At 41.4% G+C, this 16611-nt stretch overlaps 1 protein-coding gene across 7 annotated transcripts in view; it reads left to right on the forward strand.

Annotated features, from left to right (window-relative positions):
- Nucleotides 1-3955: 3955 nt before the first annotated feature.
- Nucleotides 3956-16611, forward strand: part of ALG8 (ALG8 alpha-1,3-glucosyltransferase) — a 28265-nt gene continuing 15609 nt past the window's right edge. For 6 of the 7 annotated variants that reach the window (XR_010663403.1, XM_065937078.1, XM_065937077.1 and 3 more), the window contains exons 1-3: nucleotides 3956-4089; nucleotides 8623-8701; nucleotides 14328-14521. Coding sequence is in view for 6 of the 7 variants with exons in the window: in XM_065937078.1 (XP_065793150.1) it covers nucleotides 3995-4089; nucleotides 8623-8701; nucleotides 14328-14521 (368 nt within the window). In the remaining variant the exon portion in view is untranslated. The remainder of the gene's footprint in view (nucleotides 4090-8622; nucleotides 8702-14327; nucleotides 14522-16611) is intronic. The other variant, XM_065937081.1, reaches the window with a different exon arrangement.

A 16611-nucleotide genomic window follows, 5' to 3' on the forward strand; every position in this document is an offset into this window, starting at 1 on the left:
AAGCAACGTAAATACCTACTGCCTCAGAATATAGTTCTGATTCAGATTATGTAAATATTAGACCAACAAAAAGACAAAAAATCTCAGTGATTGATTCTGATATGGAAAGTGAAAATTAAATTCACAGTGCTGAAGAAGACTTCACAGGTGTGTCAGGTAAACTACTGAATGTAATAAGCCACAAAGTTTTGGTGAAATAACAGAATCAGGTTTTGGCTGGCCAAAATAAAAATCACCAGCCACAGCCATTAGCTTCTGCAAAAATCCCCCAGTCAATATAATTACAGTTTTGTCCTCCCAGAGATGGAATCAAAAACCAGAAAATCAGGAATCACTGTATCATTAGGTGAATAATCCTCCTGACACCCCCCTGGCATCCCCTATAGGAAAAGAAACCTGGCAATAACCAATCTGCTTTTTTGCCTAGCATAACTTCTTTGTTCTTGCTCCCCTCTGCCTATAAAAGTCATCTTTTCCATATAGCTCTTCAGAATTCCTTTCTATCTGCTAGACAGATGCTCCTTAATTCATAGATCATTGAATAAAACCAATATGATCTTTAAGACTTACTCAGTTGAAAAACAAAAGACTTACTCAGTTGAATTTTTTTTTTAATTTTGTTTTTCAACCGGGAGAAGAAAGAACATTCCAAATACAGAGAAAGAATGTGTAAAGGTGCAGTGACAGGAGGGAACATGACATGTACTAGAAGTTGAAAGCAAGTCAGTCAGGCTAGACAAGAGAAGGTGGAGAGGAGTGGATGTCATCAAGGAAGTCAAATGGACAGGATTTGGAACAGCAGTTAGAAACATTTTAACTGGAAGGAGCAGACAATCTAACAACAGTGGCCCAGAAACATAACGATGATGATGTGTGTGTATGTGTTTCCTCGCTTAATAAATTTTCTTAGACAATAAAAAGGTAAGAATAATTCTGGAGGTGGACAGGATTTGTTTAGCAGCTCAGTGATATCAGTGCCAGCATGATGTGCCTTTTCCTTAGAGTCCTATTCCATGCATCATGACCATGTCTAAGGCAGGAAGAATGAAAAAGGGCAAAATCCATAACAACTGCCTCTTTTAGAAGGATTTAAAAGAAATCCTTTCCCAGAAACCCCCAGCAGCCTTCTCTATAAGTCCTACTAGACAGAACTGTGTCATCAGGGCACACCTAGTTTCCAGGGAAGCTGCAAGATAAACTGTTAAATTTTTCTAGACTCTTTAGAAGAAAATGAAAAGGAAGAAGGGGAATTGGGAATGGGTATTGAGTTAGTAAGTTCACAGTGAGTTTGCAGGTGTGAGGCAGGGGAAGTGAACAAATGAAATGATTGGTATCACTCTCTGAGTGGATAATACTGAAATATGAGTTCAGTTTTGGACACAATGAGTGTGAGTTGTGTGGTAAACGGAATAATGGCCTCCAAAGATAACCGTGTCCTAAACCCTGGAACTCATGAAGATTACCTTAAATGGCAAACAGGATATTGCAGATGTGATTATGTTAAATATTTTGAGATGGGAGCACCCCAGATGCACTCACAGGTATCCTTATGAAAGGAAAGCAAGGGAGATATGATTCTTAAAAGTAATAGATGTGTTAGTAGAAACAAGAGATTAGAGTGATCCAAGGAAGGAACCAAGGAATACAGGCAACTTCTAAAAGCTGAAAAGGAAAAGATTCTCCTCTCAGAACCTACACAAGGCACCAATGCTGATGTCGCCATGACTTTTGCCTAGTGAGACTGATTTTAGACATCTGATCTCCAGAACTGTAGAAGAATACATTTTTGTTGTTTTAAGTTTTTGGTAATTTGTTACAGCAACCTAGGAAACCAAAGTAAGGTGCGTTTCAAACATCTAAGAAGGACTTTCCTGGTGGTCTAGTGACTAAGACTCTGTGCTCCTAAAGCAAGAGGCCCCAGGTTTGAACTCTGGTCAGGGAACTAGAGCCCATGTGCCATCTAGTTGCATCACTTTGTGGCAAAAAGATAGGAAACAATGGAAACAGCAACAAACTTTATTTTTCTGGGCTTCAAAATCACTATGGGCAGTGACTGCAGCCATTAAATTAAAAGACAGTTGCTCCTTGGGAGGAAACTATGACAAACCTAGACAGCCTATTAAAAAGCAGAGACACCATTTTGGTGACAAAGGTCCTTATAGTCAAAAATATGGTTTTTCCAGTGGTAATGTATGGATGTGAGAGTTGGACCATAAAGCAGGTTGAGTGCTGAAGAATTGATGCTTCTGAACTGTAGTGCTGGAGAAGACTCTTGAGAGTCCCTTGGACTGCAAGGAGATCCAACCAGTCCATCCTAAAGGAAATTAGTCCTGAATATTCACCGGAAGGACTGATGCTGAAGCTGAAGCTTCAATACTTTGGCCACGTGAAGCAAAGAGCTGACTCATTGGAAAAGACTCTGATGCTGGGAAAGACTGAAGGCAGGAGGAGAAGGGGATGGCAGAGGACAAAATGGTTGGATGGCATTACCAACTCAATGGACATGAGTTTGAGCAAAGTCCAGGAGATGGTGAAGGAAAGGGAAGCCTGGCATGCTGCAGTTCATGGGGTCGCAAAGAGTAGACTGAGTGACTGAACAATGAAGAGATGGCAGGTAGGCAGTTGGATGTAACAGCCTGGAGGTGAGAGAAAAGGGCTGGGCCTGAGATATAAATTTGAGGGTCGTATTCATGTGGGGACAGGGAAGCCTGGTGTACTGCAGTATGAGGTTGCAAAGAGTAGGATGCAACTTAGTTACTGAACAATTCATGTGGGTGGCATGTGAAGTTGTGAGAGGGCATACGCTCATATGAGGAGAGTGACACTGTCACCCACCAGCTGTTCATCTTTCAGCAAGGCACTTCTCTGAAACATTGTGTATTGAACATTTGTTCTGTCCTGGCATCATATCAAGCAATGTATGTGTTCTCATTTAATCCTCACAACCACTCTAGGAAGAAGACACCACTTTTATCTCTTATTTACTAAAAAGGAAAACTAGGTTTAGAAAGTTAGTCATTCGGGGGGCAGGATAAATTGGGAGATTGGGGATGATATATACACACTACTGTGTAGAAAATAGATAATAAGGACCTACCGTATAGCACAGGAAGCTCTACTCAGCACTCATCGGTGAACTAAAAAGAAGGAAATCTAAAAAAGAGTGGATATATATACGTATATGAATAACTGATTCACTTTGCTCTACAGCAGAAACTAACACATTGTAAATCAACTGTACTCTTAACAAAAAATTTTTTTTTCAAAAAGTCATTTGTCCAACATCAGACAGTACACGAGGGAGACAAGACTAGCTCCATTCTTTGTGCCTCGGCTCTTTTGGCGCGGGGGTCAGCAGTATCCACACACTGTAGGACTTTGTTAGACCTATTGAGAGTCTGAACTTGAGCAAGGTCCCCCAGAAGGAAGCACTAGACTTTAGTCAGGCTCCACAGCGGGGTCCCCTCAGGCAGATGCTTCCCCAAGTTCTCCCGTCGGAATCTCTGCCCAGGCCATTTTCTGCCTGGAGCTAATAATACTCTAGGTGTTCGCCTTAGGTGCCTCTAATATCCTGAGGTACTTTTATCTACTATCACTCTGGGATTACAATTCTTTCCATTAGTACATGAACGGCTCTACGAAAAAAACAGTTTTCTCTCAGCTAGGTTTCCCAACGACAGGCAAAATCGACAACCAGAGCAGACAGACACCCAACAACTTAGTGAACCAAAACAGAAAAAACATCCTGTGAAACTTAACTTGTCGCTCTGGAAACCGCGCAGACTCCGGCAGGCCGTCGGGGCGGGGCAGGAGGCGGGGCGGTGAAGGGACCGCGAGCGGGAGGTTTAAAGGCCCGAGATCCGGCCTCAACCTCAGCGGCTGAGCGGCTGAGCGCATGCGCGCAGCTCGCGGGTGCCGCCTCCGAGGGCCTTCCCCGCATGCGCGGGGTCGCGCAGGCGGGTCTAGTTGATTGAAAGCTGGCGGCGCCGTAGCAATGGCGGCTCTCGGGATCGCGATCGGCGGTGGCAATTGGTTTTCGGCTTTGGCGCTCGGGGTGACGCTCCTCAAATGCCTTCTCATCCCTACCTAGTAAGGGACCCACACGGCCCGGGGCTGCGCGGGGAGGCCCCGTGGTCGGTCAGGACGGGCGAGAGTAAGCGTGACTGAGAGGAGGAAAGGGAAATGTTGAAGTCGTGAGGTCGCTGCTACACTTTGCTATGCTTCCCACTCAGCCCATTAGTTGTTATTTTACCTGTGCACTAGAATCTAGTGACCAGATCATAGCTCTGGATGGCTGGAGTCATATCTGGCACTGATTTTTGTGTTTCTGGGCTTCAGGGTCCTCTTCCTTAATATGCAGATAAACAGTATCCACCTCCAACATTCATTCAAATACAATATTTATCAACTGCCTCCTGTGCTAATTATGCACTGTTGTAAGTCCTGGAGAGGCGGTTGGGGAAGACAGTTACAGTCCTTGTCCTCGAAGGAGTTGGTGGGGGCAGATGGACGAACAGAAAAGTTTCAGATTGTGATGAGGTCTGTGAAAGAAGTAGAGAGCGACTACCCGGCAAGATTATACTCTCTTTTAGGAGATGATGTTTGAGTTGAAAGCTGTAGGGTGCAGAAGAATAAGTAATGTGAAAAGTAGTTCCAGGTATAGGAAAGAGTAAGTGAAAAGGCCTTGTGGTAAGAAAGAACTGAGTATTCTAGGAACAGAAAGTGCCTATTGTGACTGAAGGCAGTAAGGGATGAGGTAGACAGGGCCAGGTCCCTCAGGTTTAGACCACATGGATGCAAAACCAAGACTGAAAGCATGGAAACAACCACCAGATGTATACAGTGGGTACTCAATATTTATTAATGTTGGCGTCCACATTCTGTTCATCCTAATTTTTCCTCCTTTCACTTTTCCCCTCTTTCCTTTTCTCCCTATGGATCTTCCTACCCCAGTTCCCAGTTTAGGATTTGGTTTATTGGTATCCTTTAGTTCAAGATCTTGGTGACCTCTTGTTGGATATGAAAGAGCTGTGTGTATAGAATGTAAACGCATACTAATGTATATATAAGCAATAAAGTGTATATGTAGGTTTAGCAAAATGAATTACAGGAGCTTGGGAAAAGAAGGGGTTTGGCAGTTGAACTTTGCAGAACTGAAATAAAAAAGCATCTTTTCCTTTTAAAAGCAAATTGGAAAAAATCTTTCTAAATATGAAGAAAGTTCCTCTCAAATCAGAGTGAAAGGGAATTTTTCTTTTTAACTGTGCATATAAATCGACGTTCCTTGCTTTAGTTATTTCAGCCCAGAAATGTGTCTTCAGTGTGGTTATTTTGAATACAGCTCTTGGTCCAGGATTAAGAATGTGAGTTGTAGTTGATGGTCTACTTCTCAAACAGGAAGCCTCTGGGATGTGAGAGGGAAGCTGCAGGATAAGTGCAAAAGTATTCACCAAAATGTTTTTGTTGTTGTTCAGTCACCAAGTTGTGTCCAACTCCTGACTCTTTGTGACCCCATGGACTGCAGCATGCCAGGCTTCCCTGTCCCTCCGCCTTTTTATACAGTTCATGGGGTTCTCATGGCAAGTATACTGGTGTGGTTTGCCATTCCATCCAGTGGATCACGTTTTGTCAGAACTCTCCACTATTACCTGTCTGTCTTGGGTGGCCCTGCGTGACATGGCTTATAGTTTCATTAAGTTACTCAAACCCCTTTGCCATGGCAAGGCAGTGATCCATGAAGGGGACCAAAATGTTTACTAAGTGCTATATTATGAACCAGATACTGAGGCTGGGTACTAGAGGGGAGGAAAAAAATGAATATGATCTCTAACACTACAGAGTGTAGTTTTGGTTTGGTTTGGGTTTTTTGCGTCATACAGCCTGCCGGACTGTAGTTCCCTGACCAGGGGTTGAACCTGGGCCCAGTGGCAGTGAAAGCTCTGAGTCCTAACCACTGGACTGCCAGGGAACTCCTATGCAGTTTAGTAAGGATAGCAGTCCCCGAAACAGATCAACACAAGTGTATAATTACATAACAATGCTTATGTTAAGTGTTATGAAGGGAAAATATGAGATCCTATAAGAAGACTAACAGGGAAGATTGATTTATTTTTTAAAGTGATGGTAATAAAGTACTTTTTAAAGTAGATTTATTTATTTATCGTTATTATTTTGGCCATGCCAAGCAGCACTGATATCTTAGTTCCTGACTCAGAGATCAAACCCATGTCTCCTGCAGTGGAAGCTTGGAATCTTAAGTATTGGACTGCCCATACTCTGGAAATCCCAGAGACTTACTTTAGATTGGGTATCAGGAAAGGTCTCTGACATGTAATGAGGCCTGAAGACGTACCTAGTAAATGTCTTTTGTTGAACATATGTGTGCATTTCTATTGAGTATGTTGGGGAGGAAGAAATTTTCATTTACCCTTCTGGCCAGGTTTTTTTGGCTGGTCTATGAATTAAATTAACATGAGACAGATTAACAGGAGAAAATCAAACAAAAGTGTAACAGCATGTACATGGGAGAGACTCAGGATAACAGTAACTTGCCAAAATGACTGAAACCCCCACCTTAAATACTATCTTCAACTAAAGACAAGCAGATGTTAAGGGTAGTGGTTTGGGACTTCAAAGGGGAGAAAGGCAGTCAACATGGAGATAGAAAAGCAAATGTTTGGTAAACAAATGTTTGCTGGGCCATGAAGAGACAGTGGGACAGAGTGGACTCTGATCTTTAGGCTCTGATGAATTTCTTCCACCACACCTAGCCCATATTCTTGACCAGTATCAGTGGTGATAGCTCTAGCCCAGGAACAAAGCCCTTTATATGAATTCTTTAGGCACTTAAGAGGGTGGTAAAAGGTTTCCTGAGTCTTCTGTTTCTTAAAAATAATCAGCTTAAATTAATCCTCTTGCCAAAGAGACACATTTTGCTCCCCTTCAAGTATATATCTAGAAATGGAAATGTTAGATCATAAGATCATTTGTGAATTGTGATTTTGAGAAATCTGTAGGAGATTCAGGAGATACCATCAGCAGGAAGTTGGAGATGTCTCTCCTAGAACTCAGGAAAGAGACCAAGGTTGTATATGTGATTTGGGAGTCATCACTCCACAGTTCATAGTGGAAGCAGTAAGTGTGAATAAGATTGTCCAGAGCAGAGTAACCTGTATAGAAAGAAGACCAAGAACTGAACATAAGGGAACCTGGGCTTGATGAATATTGGAATGGTAAGCCATGAAAGAGACATGGAGGAGATTGGCTAGGAAACTCATCAGAGTTGTTATTGTAGAAATGTTGTATGAAACATTGGAAAGTGTAAATCAGGTTCTGCTGTGGAACTCATTGACTCTGGTGGGTGGTTAATTCAACAAGAATGTATGGAGCCCATCCACATACATTATCAGATGCTGTACAAGATATGGAGGGAAGTACAGGAGTGAACAAACAGAAAAATAAGCCTTTGCTAAAGAAGAACAAAGGGTGGCTGAATATACACCCCAAAATGTGCCTCTTTGGCGTAAGGGTTTGGGGGGACCTATTAATTTTAGGACCTGCAGATACAGGAGAAGCTCTGAAAGCTGTCCAAGTTACTTTCAAGGGAATACATTAGAAAGGGGGCCTGTACCTGGAAGGTAGCTCTTACCAGAGATGACTTTCTCGCTTAAGACTTACCCTTGGGGCAGAGCAACCTTTGTGTGCCAAACATTTTCTCTTCTCACTTTCCCAATAGTTACCTTCCCCTCTCTTTGAAGCCCCAGCCCCTTTCCCCTCTCCATATCTCTCAGGATAGTGAGATGAGCCTCAATCATCTGGCCACCTTATGAGTCTCGTCTCATATCTTCTGGGACTCCTGTACATATGTAAATAATTCAAATTGTCTTTTTAGGGACTTCACTGATGGTCTATTGGTTAAGACTGGGTTCTTCCACTGCAGGGGGCGTGGGTTCAATCTCCAGTCAGGGAACTAAGATCCCATTTGCCCATGGTGTAGCCAAAAGTAGATAAGTAAATAGAAATGATTTAAATTATCTTTTTTTTTTCCTTTTATTCTGTCTTTTGTCAATTTAATTCTTATGTTAGCCACAGAACCTAGAAGGGTTGAAGGGAAAACCATTTTCCTCCCCTATAGGGCACATACTTGGATATATTTATATATAGTGAGGAGACTAGTAAACAGTATTTGGAAATATGGGAAAGACAGGACCATTTTTTCCCCCCACCTTTTCTGTCTCATGAACTTACCTACTCATCCTTGAAGATTCAGCTTATGTGAGTCCTTTTCCAGATCATGAATCTTACTAACATTGTTAGTGAACGAGAGTAAGTCCTCTCTGAGCAATAGCCTGAGGGCCTCCCTTAAGAAAAAGCTTTTAGGTCAGCCCATGGTTAACTTAGAGACCCTTTTCACTTAGGAGATTCCCCAGCTTTTTCAGAAGGAAGTCTGGCCTCTAAGTAAGTGAAGTGTTTCAGGCTTGTATAGTACCTGTTTTTGTCTTTATAGGATAGTGAGCTGTGAGTATGTAAGGGGTGTTGATCCATTTAAAAGCATAATTTTAGAAATGTGAAACTGATAAATATTTTGAACTCTCATTTTATTCATCTGATTGTTTTGAATAGCCATTCCACAGATTTTGAAGTACACCGAAACTGGCTTGCTATCACCCACAGTTTGCCAATATCTCAGTGGTATTATGAGGTAAGTTGTTAATTTTCACCCTTTGATTTTTTTTTTAAGATGATGTGTGAAATCATATAAATATCATTGATATTAAAAGAGTTCTCCCCGTGATCTTAGGTTGAATGGACTTCATAAAAATTGTATTCTTTCCTCATGTTACCAAACTAAACTAGGGCCGCCTTGCCTGGCACACATAAAAGCAATCAGTCTACTCACCTGGGTTATGGTGAAAGAAAATACAGTGTTTAATTCAGGGCGCCAACCAAAGAGAACAAGCAACTTGTGCTTGTAAGACCTGAACTCGCCAGTGGCTTTCAGGCAAGAGGTTTTAAAGGCAGCAGTAGGGGGTGGGGGTCACAGGGTGCATGATCAGGTCATGCATATTTTTCTGAGTGGTTGGTGGGAAAGTCGTAGAGTGATGTTTTGGGAATCTTAAATCATCAGCCTTCTGGTTCCAGCCTGGGGTCTATGTGCTGTGGTCAGCATGTACTCACTATCATCCACTAATTGACGGTATTAGTTTCTTCAGAACAACTCAAAGATACGAGTCCAATTGTTGCCTGTATCCCTTCAGGAGGACCTAAAAATCCTGTGACTTGTTCTAATCATTAACTCCTTGAGTTTGCTCTTTGGAAGGCCGAACAAGAAGTGGGGCCATGGAGAATCTTATACCTGAGTAGACCCCACAAGATTTTGTTTGGTTTCAGTCCCCCCTTTTCTTTGATACTCCTCAATTCCTGAGGAGAATGTGGTGGAAAAAGAAAGGGAATAAAGGGACTTCCCTGGTGGTCCAGTGGTTGGGAGTCTACCTGCCCATGTAGGGGCAGGGGTTCAATCCCTGGTCCGGGAAGATCCCACATGCCGCAGAGCAGCTAAGCCCATGCTCCACAACTACTGAGCCCACGCTCCCTGGAGTCCATGGTCTGCAGTAAGAGAAGCCACTGCGATAAAAAGCCTGCACTCTGCGACTGGAGAGTAGCCCTCACTTGCTGCAACTAGAGAAATCCTCATGTGGCAATGAAGACCCAGCACAGCCAAAAATAAAGTTTTTTAAAAAGAAAGGAAATAGTTTTGGATAGAGAGGTTAATCACAAATTCTGCAAGGGAGCTCGGTTTTAGGAGGAGTCAGTTTCATTCAGTTCTGCCCTCTGGCGCTATTAGGTGACCTCTTCAAAATGAGTTTCCCAAATTTTACATGGGGAATTATAATATTTGCCACATCCTTTTTAAAGAATATTGAATAGGGAAAGAAGGAAAATTAGATTCTAGGCCTGGCTCTGCACAACCTAGAAAATATATTTCATCTCTCTGAGCCTTGGTTTTTCGTCAGTTACATGAGGATTTGGAATGAATTATTTCTAAGATCCTGTATCTCCCTAACATTTATGATTTATGAGGACAGGAATAATGAAATGTGATGTGTAGGTATCTGGCAATATACAAACCATTCTCTCCCATTATTATAAAAACCATGTCTGTATTTTTATTTCTGGTATGACTTACTAACTTACATCTGATACTTCATGAAAAACAGATGTTAGCTCAGAAATGACTTGATCAAAAACAGCACTCTGATGTCAGGGAGGTTTTTTTTAAGACAACTTCTAAACTCTTTCTGTGAGTTTGTTGTTGCTTTTTGGATTTTTAGGTCAAGTCATAATAGTCCTTTGTACTGAAAAAGCTTGAGAATAATTGATCTAATTGACCAAATTCCTCTTCACATAATAACACTGCAAGTATTTCATAGGAATGCTAAGGAACTTTAAGTAAATAATAATGCAAACCAGTGAGGCGACTTTATGTGTGGCCTGGTAGTCAAGAGGTTGGGCTGTCGTTCCAGACTGTCTAGTTTTGACTTTCAGCTCTGCTGCTTAATACCCGTGCTGGGCAACTGTGGGTAGGCTACTTGACCGCTTAAAGCCTCAGCATTGCCAACTTTTAATATTAGGTGATAATATATAATTATTGGGATAAAGTGAATATAATGTATGTGACGTACTGAGAATAAAAATGCTCATTAAACATTACTAAAGCTTCTTAGTAATTAGCATTATTAATATAACCTTCAACCTATAAATGAAAAGGCAGTCCCTTGTCTCACCATTTTTTCCTTTTATCTCTGATTATTCCTTCTTGCTCTCCTTTGCTAACTCTTCTGCATCTAAATACTCTTTCAAAAGCTGGTTCCCTCTGGACTTCTCTTTGTGGTTCCTTAATATTCTATCATTCTTTCTGGATGTTCTCTCCTTTAATCCTATAATTTTCACTACTACCTATTATTTTAGTATTCCTGAAATATGTTTATGCCAGAGCTGTCACCTGTTATTCATTTATTTTAGATACAAGAGGTTTGTATGAAGAGAGATTCTAGTAATGGTATACTTCTTTGTTCTTCCTGTTCTCCTCGGCAGTAACAATGAAAGAAATCAACAGGGGGCAAAACTCAGTTGTCAGTGAGGCTCACAGAGGGATGGTGAGGTGTCTGCTGTGGGTCTGGAAGGGTCTTTCTGTCATACTGAGGAGAGTAGGTATTGAGCAGTGGATTGCATTGTAGAGCCTTCCTTAGCCATGGCTTCTAACCTTCCTTTCTGCTCTGACCTCTAACGGATTGTTCCCTTGGTTGGGGAAGACAAAAATACCCAAGTAAATATTTGTGGAATGAACACAATTGTTTGGAATCTTTGTTGACCTAAAGCAAGTAGACTGACAGTTATTTTTCCAGCAAAAATGGACTGACTTAGGATCAACAGAGGCTTCCCTCGTGGCTCAGATGGTGAGAATCTGCCCGCAGTACGGGAGACCTGGGTTCGATCCCTGGGTTGGGAAGATCCCCTGGAGAAGGGAATGGCAACCCACTCCAGTAGTCTTCCCTGGAGAATCCCATGGACGGAGGAACCTGGCAGGCTACACAGTCCACGGGGTGGCAGAGTCGGACACAACTGAGCAACTAACACACACACAGGCACACACACAGGAAATCAACAGAAAATTGCAATTCAGGGTCTGCAGCTGTGGCAAGGTCCCCGCACAGCACGGGCAGGAGAGCTCTTAGAAAGAGGGGAAGAGGAAGTTGGGAGGGCTGTAGTCAACAAAGAGCCTTGGCTTTTCATCGGCTTCTGTTGTGACAGCCTCGCGCTGGCTGAGCGGGAGAGACTTTCTTCTTCCTGTTGGGCTCTGCTGTCCTCCCGGGGCCTGAGACCGCCCCGTGTGGTCAACATGTAGTCACCATCCTCCGCTGAGTGAGGGTCTTAGCTGTTCTCGTAGCTTCCTGAGCTAATGGGTTTGGAGTCAGGAGACGCGGAATGTGAGCCCCAGCTCTCCCACATGTAAGTGACAGCATTGGTCACTCGGGAGGAAATGTGAGCTAATAGCTTTCTTGGCTTCCCAGAAGCTGTTTAGGTCAGAGGATGGCTCCAGCGGGAAGTTCCTGAGGTCAGGAGACCTTCTGGGCTCGGCGTGGGAAGTCTCAGCGGGGAGAAGCAGCGGCAAAGAGAGGGCATCGGAGGTGGTGTGGGGTTAGAGGGGGGGGGGACAGGGACACCGTTTTGGGAAAATGACCGTCTCCCAGGCAGTACCTGTTCCTTTTCTCAGTCCTTTTAACGCTTCCTGTTCCCCATTTTATTTAGAATAATAAGTATGTCGATAAAGTAGGAAAATCTTTTAGACTTCCAGTAAGATAAATGGCTCTTTAAGGGTAGCATGAGCTCTGACATGGCAACTGTGGCTGGAAACCACAGATGTTAATAAAGTCTAAATTCCTGTTGAACTTCTTGAATTTAATATAGACTAGTAATTGCTCAACGTTAAAAAATAGATATATCTGCACCCTAGCAAGAAGTCATTTTTGAGCATTTACTACCCAATATGTCTTTATAAAAGTAGTACTGTATTAATATATTTTAAAAATAAAAATTAAGAAGATTAAAAAATAAAATTTCTAATATTTCTTTCCATTTTCCAGTGGCTCCTCTTGTTTATATCCCACATTGGAGATTTGAGATTAGAGAAGGAACATTTCATAAGGGAGAATTTAGTGGGTGGTTTTGTAGATTGAGCGCCCTATACAGAGAGCCTCTGGGCTGGATCAGGGCCGAGGCTTCTGCATTATGCCTGCCTGGGGTGTTGAACAGGCTGCTTCTTTTTAGGATCTAAAGTTTTCATTCTTCCTCATCAGGAACAAAGAGCTAACAAGTTATTTGAGTGTCTCTTTCCTCATTTTATAACACAGGAGAGACCCTAAATAATATTTCCTGTGGGCACCAAGTTAGTGCCAAGCGAACCCTTAGCGCACTTCCAGGAGAGGTGCTTTCGATTGAAAAGAGCAACAGGTGCAGAGTAGAGAGATAATTGCTATCTCAGCTCTTTAGGTATAAGATCTGGATTTAGTTTTAGGGACAAGTTATGGAAATAGTAATCACTTTTGTAAATTATAGTAATAGTTATCGATACCTAGTTTGTATCTGATTCAGTACTAAACACACACACACACAGGTAAGATGTAATGCAATAACTTATGAGGTGAGTACTACCATTCTTGTTTTATGAATGTAGAAACTGAAACAAAAATACCAAAATATAGTACCATAAAGCTTATATATAGTTTATATGTTTTTGTATAGTTTATATAGTTTTCATATGATTTATATTTTCATTTAATCATTGAGTGATAGTTGCTCAGTCATGCCTGACTCTTTGCAACCCCATGGACTGTAGCCTGCCAGGCTCCTCTGTTCATGGAATTCTCCAGGCAAGATTACTGGAGTGGGTTGCCATTTCCTTCTCCAGGCATTTAATCATTAGGGACTATTTATTCATTTAACTAATGACTATTTGATTCTTAATATATCAGAAACTTACTAAGTGTTCAAGATTCAGAAATGACAGAGTGGTTTCTGCTCTAAAGGGTCTTATAACCTAGTGGAGCAAAAGATAAGTAGCATCAGTGTAGCATTTTGTCATTTATAAATATATTTCATATATATTATCTCATTTAGTCCTCACAGTATCTCATTTTACAGTAGGGAAATGTGACTCTGGGACATAACTTAAACCCAAGCTAAAGAATCATTTGTTATGCCTTAACTCCATTTTCGGGGCTTCCCTGGTGGCCTAGTGGTAAAGAATCCGCCTGCCAATGAGGGAGACATGGGTTTGATCCCTGAGTCAGGAAAATACTGTGGAGACAGAAATGACAACCACTCCCGTATTCTTGCCTGGGAAATCCCATGGACAGAAGAGCCTTTCAGGCTACAGTCCATGGGGTCACAAAAGAGTTGAATACGACTTAGCAACTAAACAGTAAAGCTCCCTTTTTATATTTAGGTGTCTAGAACCATGTCATAAGCAAATTCACTACTATAAGTTTTCAAATTAATTTCTTTTTTTTTTCAAATTAATTTCTTTTGAACTACAGTTGACTCTAAGGAACTTGAAGACTATATTAAATAAGTTAGGAAATGACTTTTACTGTTCTGTTCAGTCCTAATATAGAAATTTTTCTATTTATGGCATATTTTAAGTGTAATTTCATTTTATGTGTGGGTTATTTTTTTTTTTTGAAGACCAGAGAATGAAAATTTCCAGTCTTTGTATCTTGTTTATTCAGTTACTTAGGATATATTCTGTCTTCTATTTTTTACCACAGGCAACTTCAGAGTGGACCTTGGATTACCCCCCCTTTTTCGCATGGTTTGAGTATGCCCTGTCACATGTTGCCAAATATTTTGATCAAGAGATGCTGAATGTCCATAATCTGAATTACTCCAGCTCAAGGACCTTACTCTTCCAGAGATTTTCCGTCATCTTTACAGATGCACTCTTTGTGTATGCTGTCCATGAGTAAGTCTGAGAATGCTATTCCGTGTGGAAGATGTGTTGAGGAAATGGTATTAAATAGTATTAACCTGTTCTTCACTGTGGGCAAACGAAGTTCATATAATAGCAAATGCTGAGACATTTATAACTGTTGTGTTTTAAACTGCACAATGAGTAGTTACAGCTAGCAGTCTAATTGAATATTGTGGGGAAGAAAATGGGGGTTAAGGTGGGGTTACAAGGTATAAATAGTACAAGATGAATGTTGTGAAATTTGTGAATGTTGTGAAAAGTAGGCCCAAGTAGAGTTCCCAGTACCACTTCTCCTGCCCAGGATGGCTCTACAGGCCTCTCTTTCCCTCCTTGTAGCAGGCCACCACATGCTGCTGTGACCTACCCTATTCTCTAGGATACTCACACACACACAACACAGCACATTCACGCCCACACATGCATAGTGCTAACCACCAGTGGGGTGTCCATTCTGGTAAACTCAAGAAATCTTACTGAGTGCTTCTAGTTGCAGTCTCTGGATTTGTTCCTTCACAAAGACTCTTCGTTAATTTTAAGCTATGTTTATATCATATACTTTGATGTTTTGCATCTTTTACTTATAAGTTACTTTTAAGTAGTCGAATACATATATGTAGAATGTTTTGCACAGTGACTTCCAAGTAGTGAGTTCCCAGTCATTGTTGGTCTCTATTCTGTCCTAATACTTAAGCCTACTCATATGATTGTGACAGAGCAGTAACTAGTGCCCGTTGTCATAAATAGATCATTTCTGTTTATGTGGCCTTCTCCAGTGAACCTCTTGCCTCGTTCAGGAAAGAGTCCCTCGGGGATGTTTGAACCTCTGCTCATTTTTACGGAATAACTCTTGTTTGGCTCCCTGACTTTCATTCTGTGTATGACCTGGCAAGAGTTGGAGGAGAAGGTGATATATCATGTACTCCTTTTAATTCAAAATGTTTAAATCCATGCTCCCGGGGAAAGGGTATGCAGGCAGAGAGAAGGAAGAGTTCATTTCCATCTACAGTGTAAGAGAGAACAGCTAACTAAGATAAAAACTTCAAACAAGGCACTGTGTATAGATTAGTAACTTACTTAATTTTCTCAATTACCCTATAAGGCTACTCTTTCTATTTATGAAGAAACTCAGGCTCCAGGGAGGAAAAGCAGGACACCTTTTCCTAGCCCCTGTCCAACTGCATCTTTATTATGTCTGCTTTCACTTTTAGCTTTCTTTGTTTTCAGGATTTGCTGGTATTCAAATGAAACACATTTTAAAAAATCTTTTCATAGAATAGTACATCCTTGTCAAAATTTTGGAAAACAGCACATATACAGTGGTTCAGACAGTAAAGAATCTGCCTGCAAGGTGGGAGAATTGGGTTCGATCCCTGGGTCGGGAAGATCCTCTGGAGGAGGGCATGGCAACCTACTCCAATTTTCTTGCCTGGAGAATTCCACGGACAGAGGATCCTGGCAGGCTACAGTCCATGGGGGTCACAGAGTTGGACATGACTGACTGACTAACACTTTCACTAAAGTTAAAAGGAACCCATATTCCTTCACTTACTGCTGTCACTATCAACATTTTGGTGCCTGTTGTTTCAACCTCTTTTTGTGTCTGAATATAATTTTTACAAAATAGAAATGGATCGTACTGTTGTCACCTGCTATTATCACTTAATTACTGTATTCTTTACCTTTAAATGACATACATTTTTTTATAGGCGTTTTTAAAAATTAATTGGGTAGTTGAAAGCTGCAAGTTTGTCTTTATTCTTTTTTTTTCCTATCCCCTCCACCACCCTCTCCCAAACTCTCGCCGGCCTAATCTTAATTTGGCTGGTTTGATGACATATAATTTAGAATGTTGTGTTATCCGGGTCTGCATTTTTTTAGCCTTAAAGACTAAAATAGTGTGTGTCCTCTCAGTTTTCAAAATTCTTTTGGGTTTTTGGTGGATAGTTTTTTTAGTTTGTTTTATTAAATGAAGACTTTGTTTCAAGTCAGCGTAGCTGAGAAAGACATGGAACTGGCCCTGAGAACTTTCTGCTACTACCTTTTTAGGTTCAGGAGTGGCATGGACACCCCAATCCTTATTT

Source organism: Muntiacus reevesi, chromosome 5, assembly GCF_963930625.1.
Source record: "Muntiacus reevesi chromosome 5, mMunRee1.1, whole genome shotgun sequence".
Classification (NCBI taxonomy): Eukaryota; Metazoa; Chordata; class Mammalia; order Artiodactyla; family Cervidae; genus Muntiacus; species Muntiacus reevesi.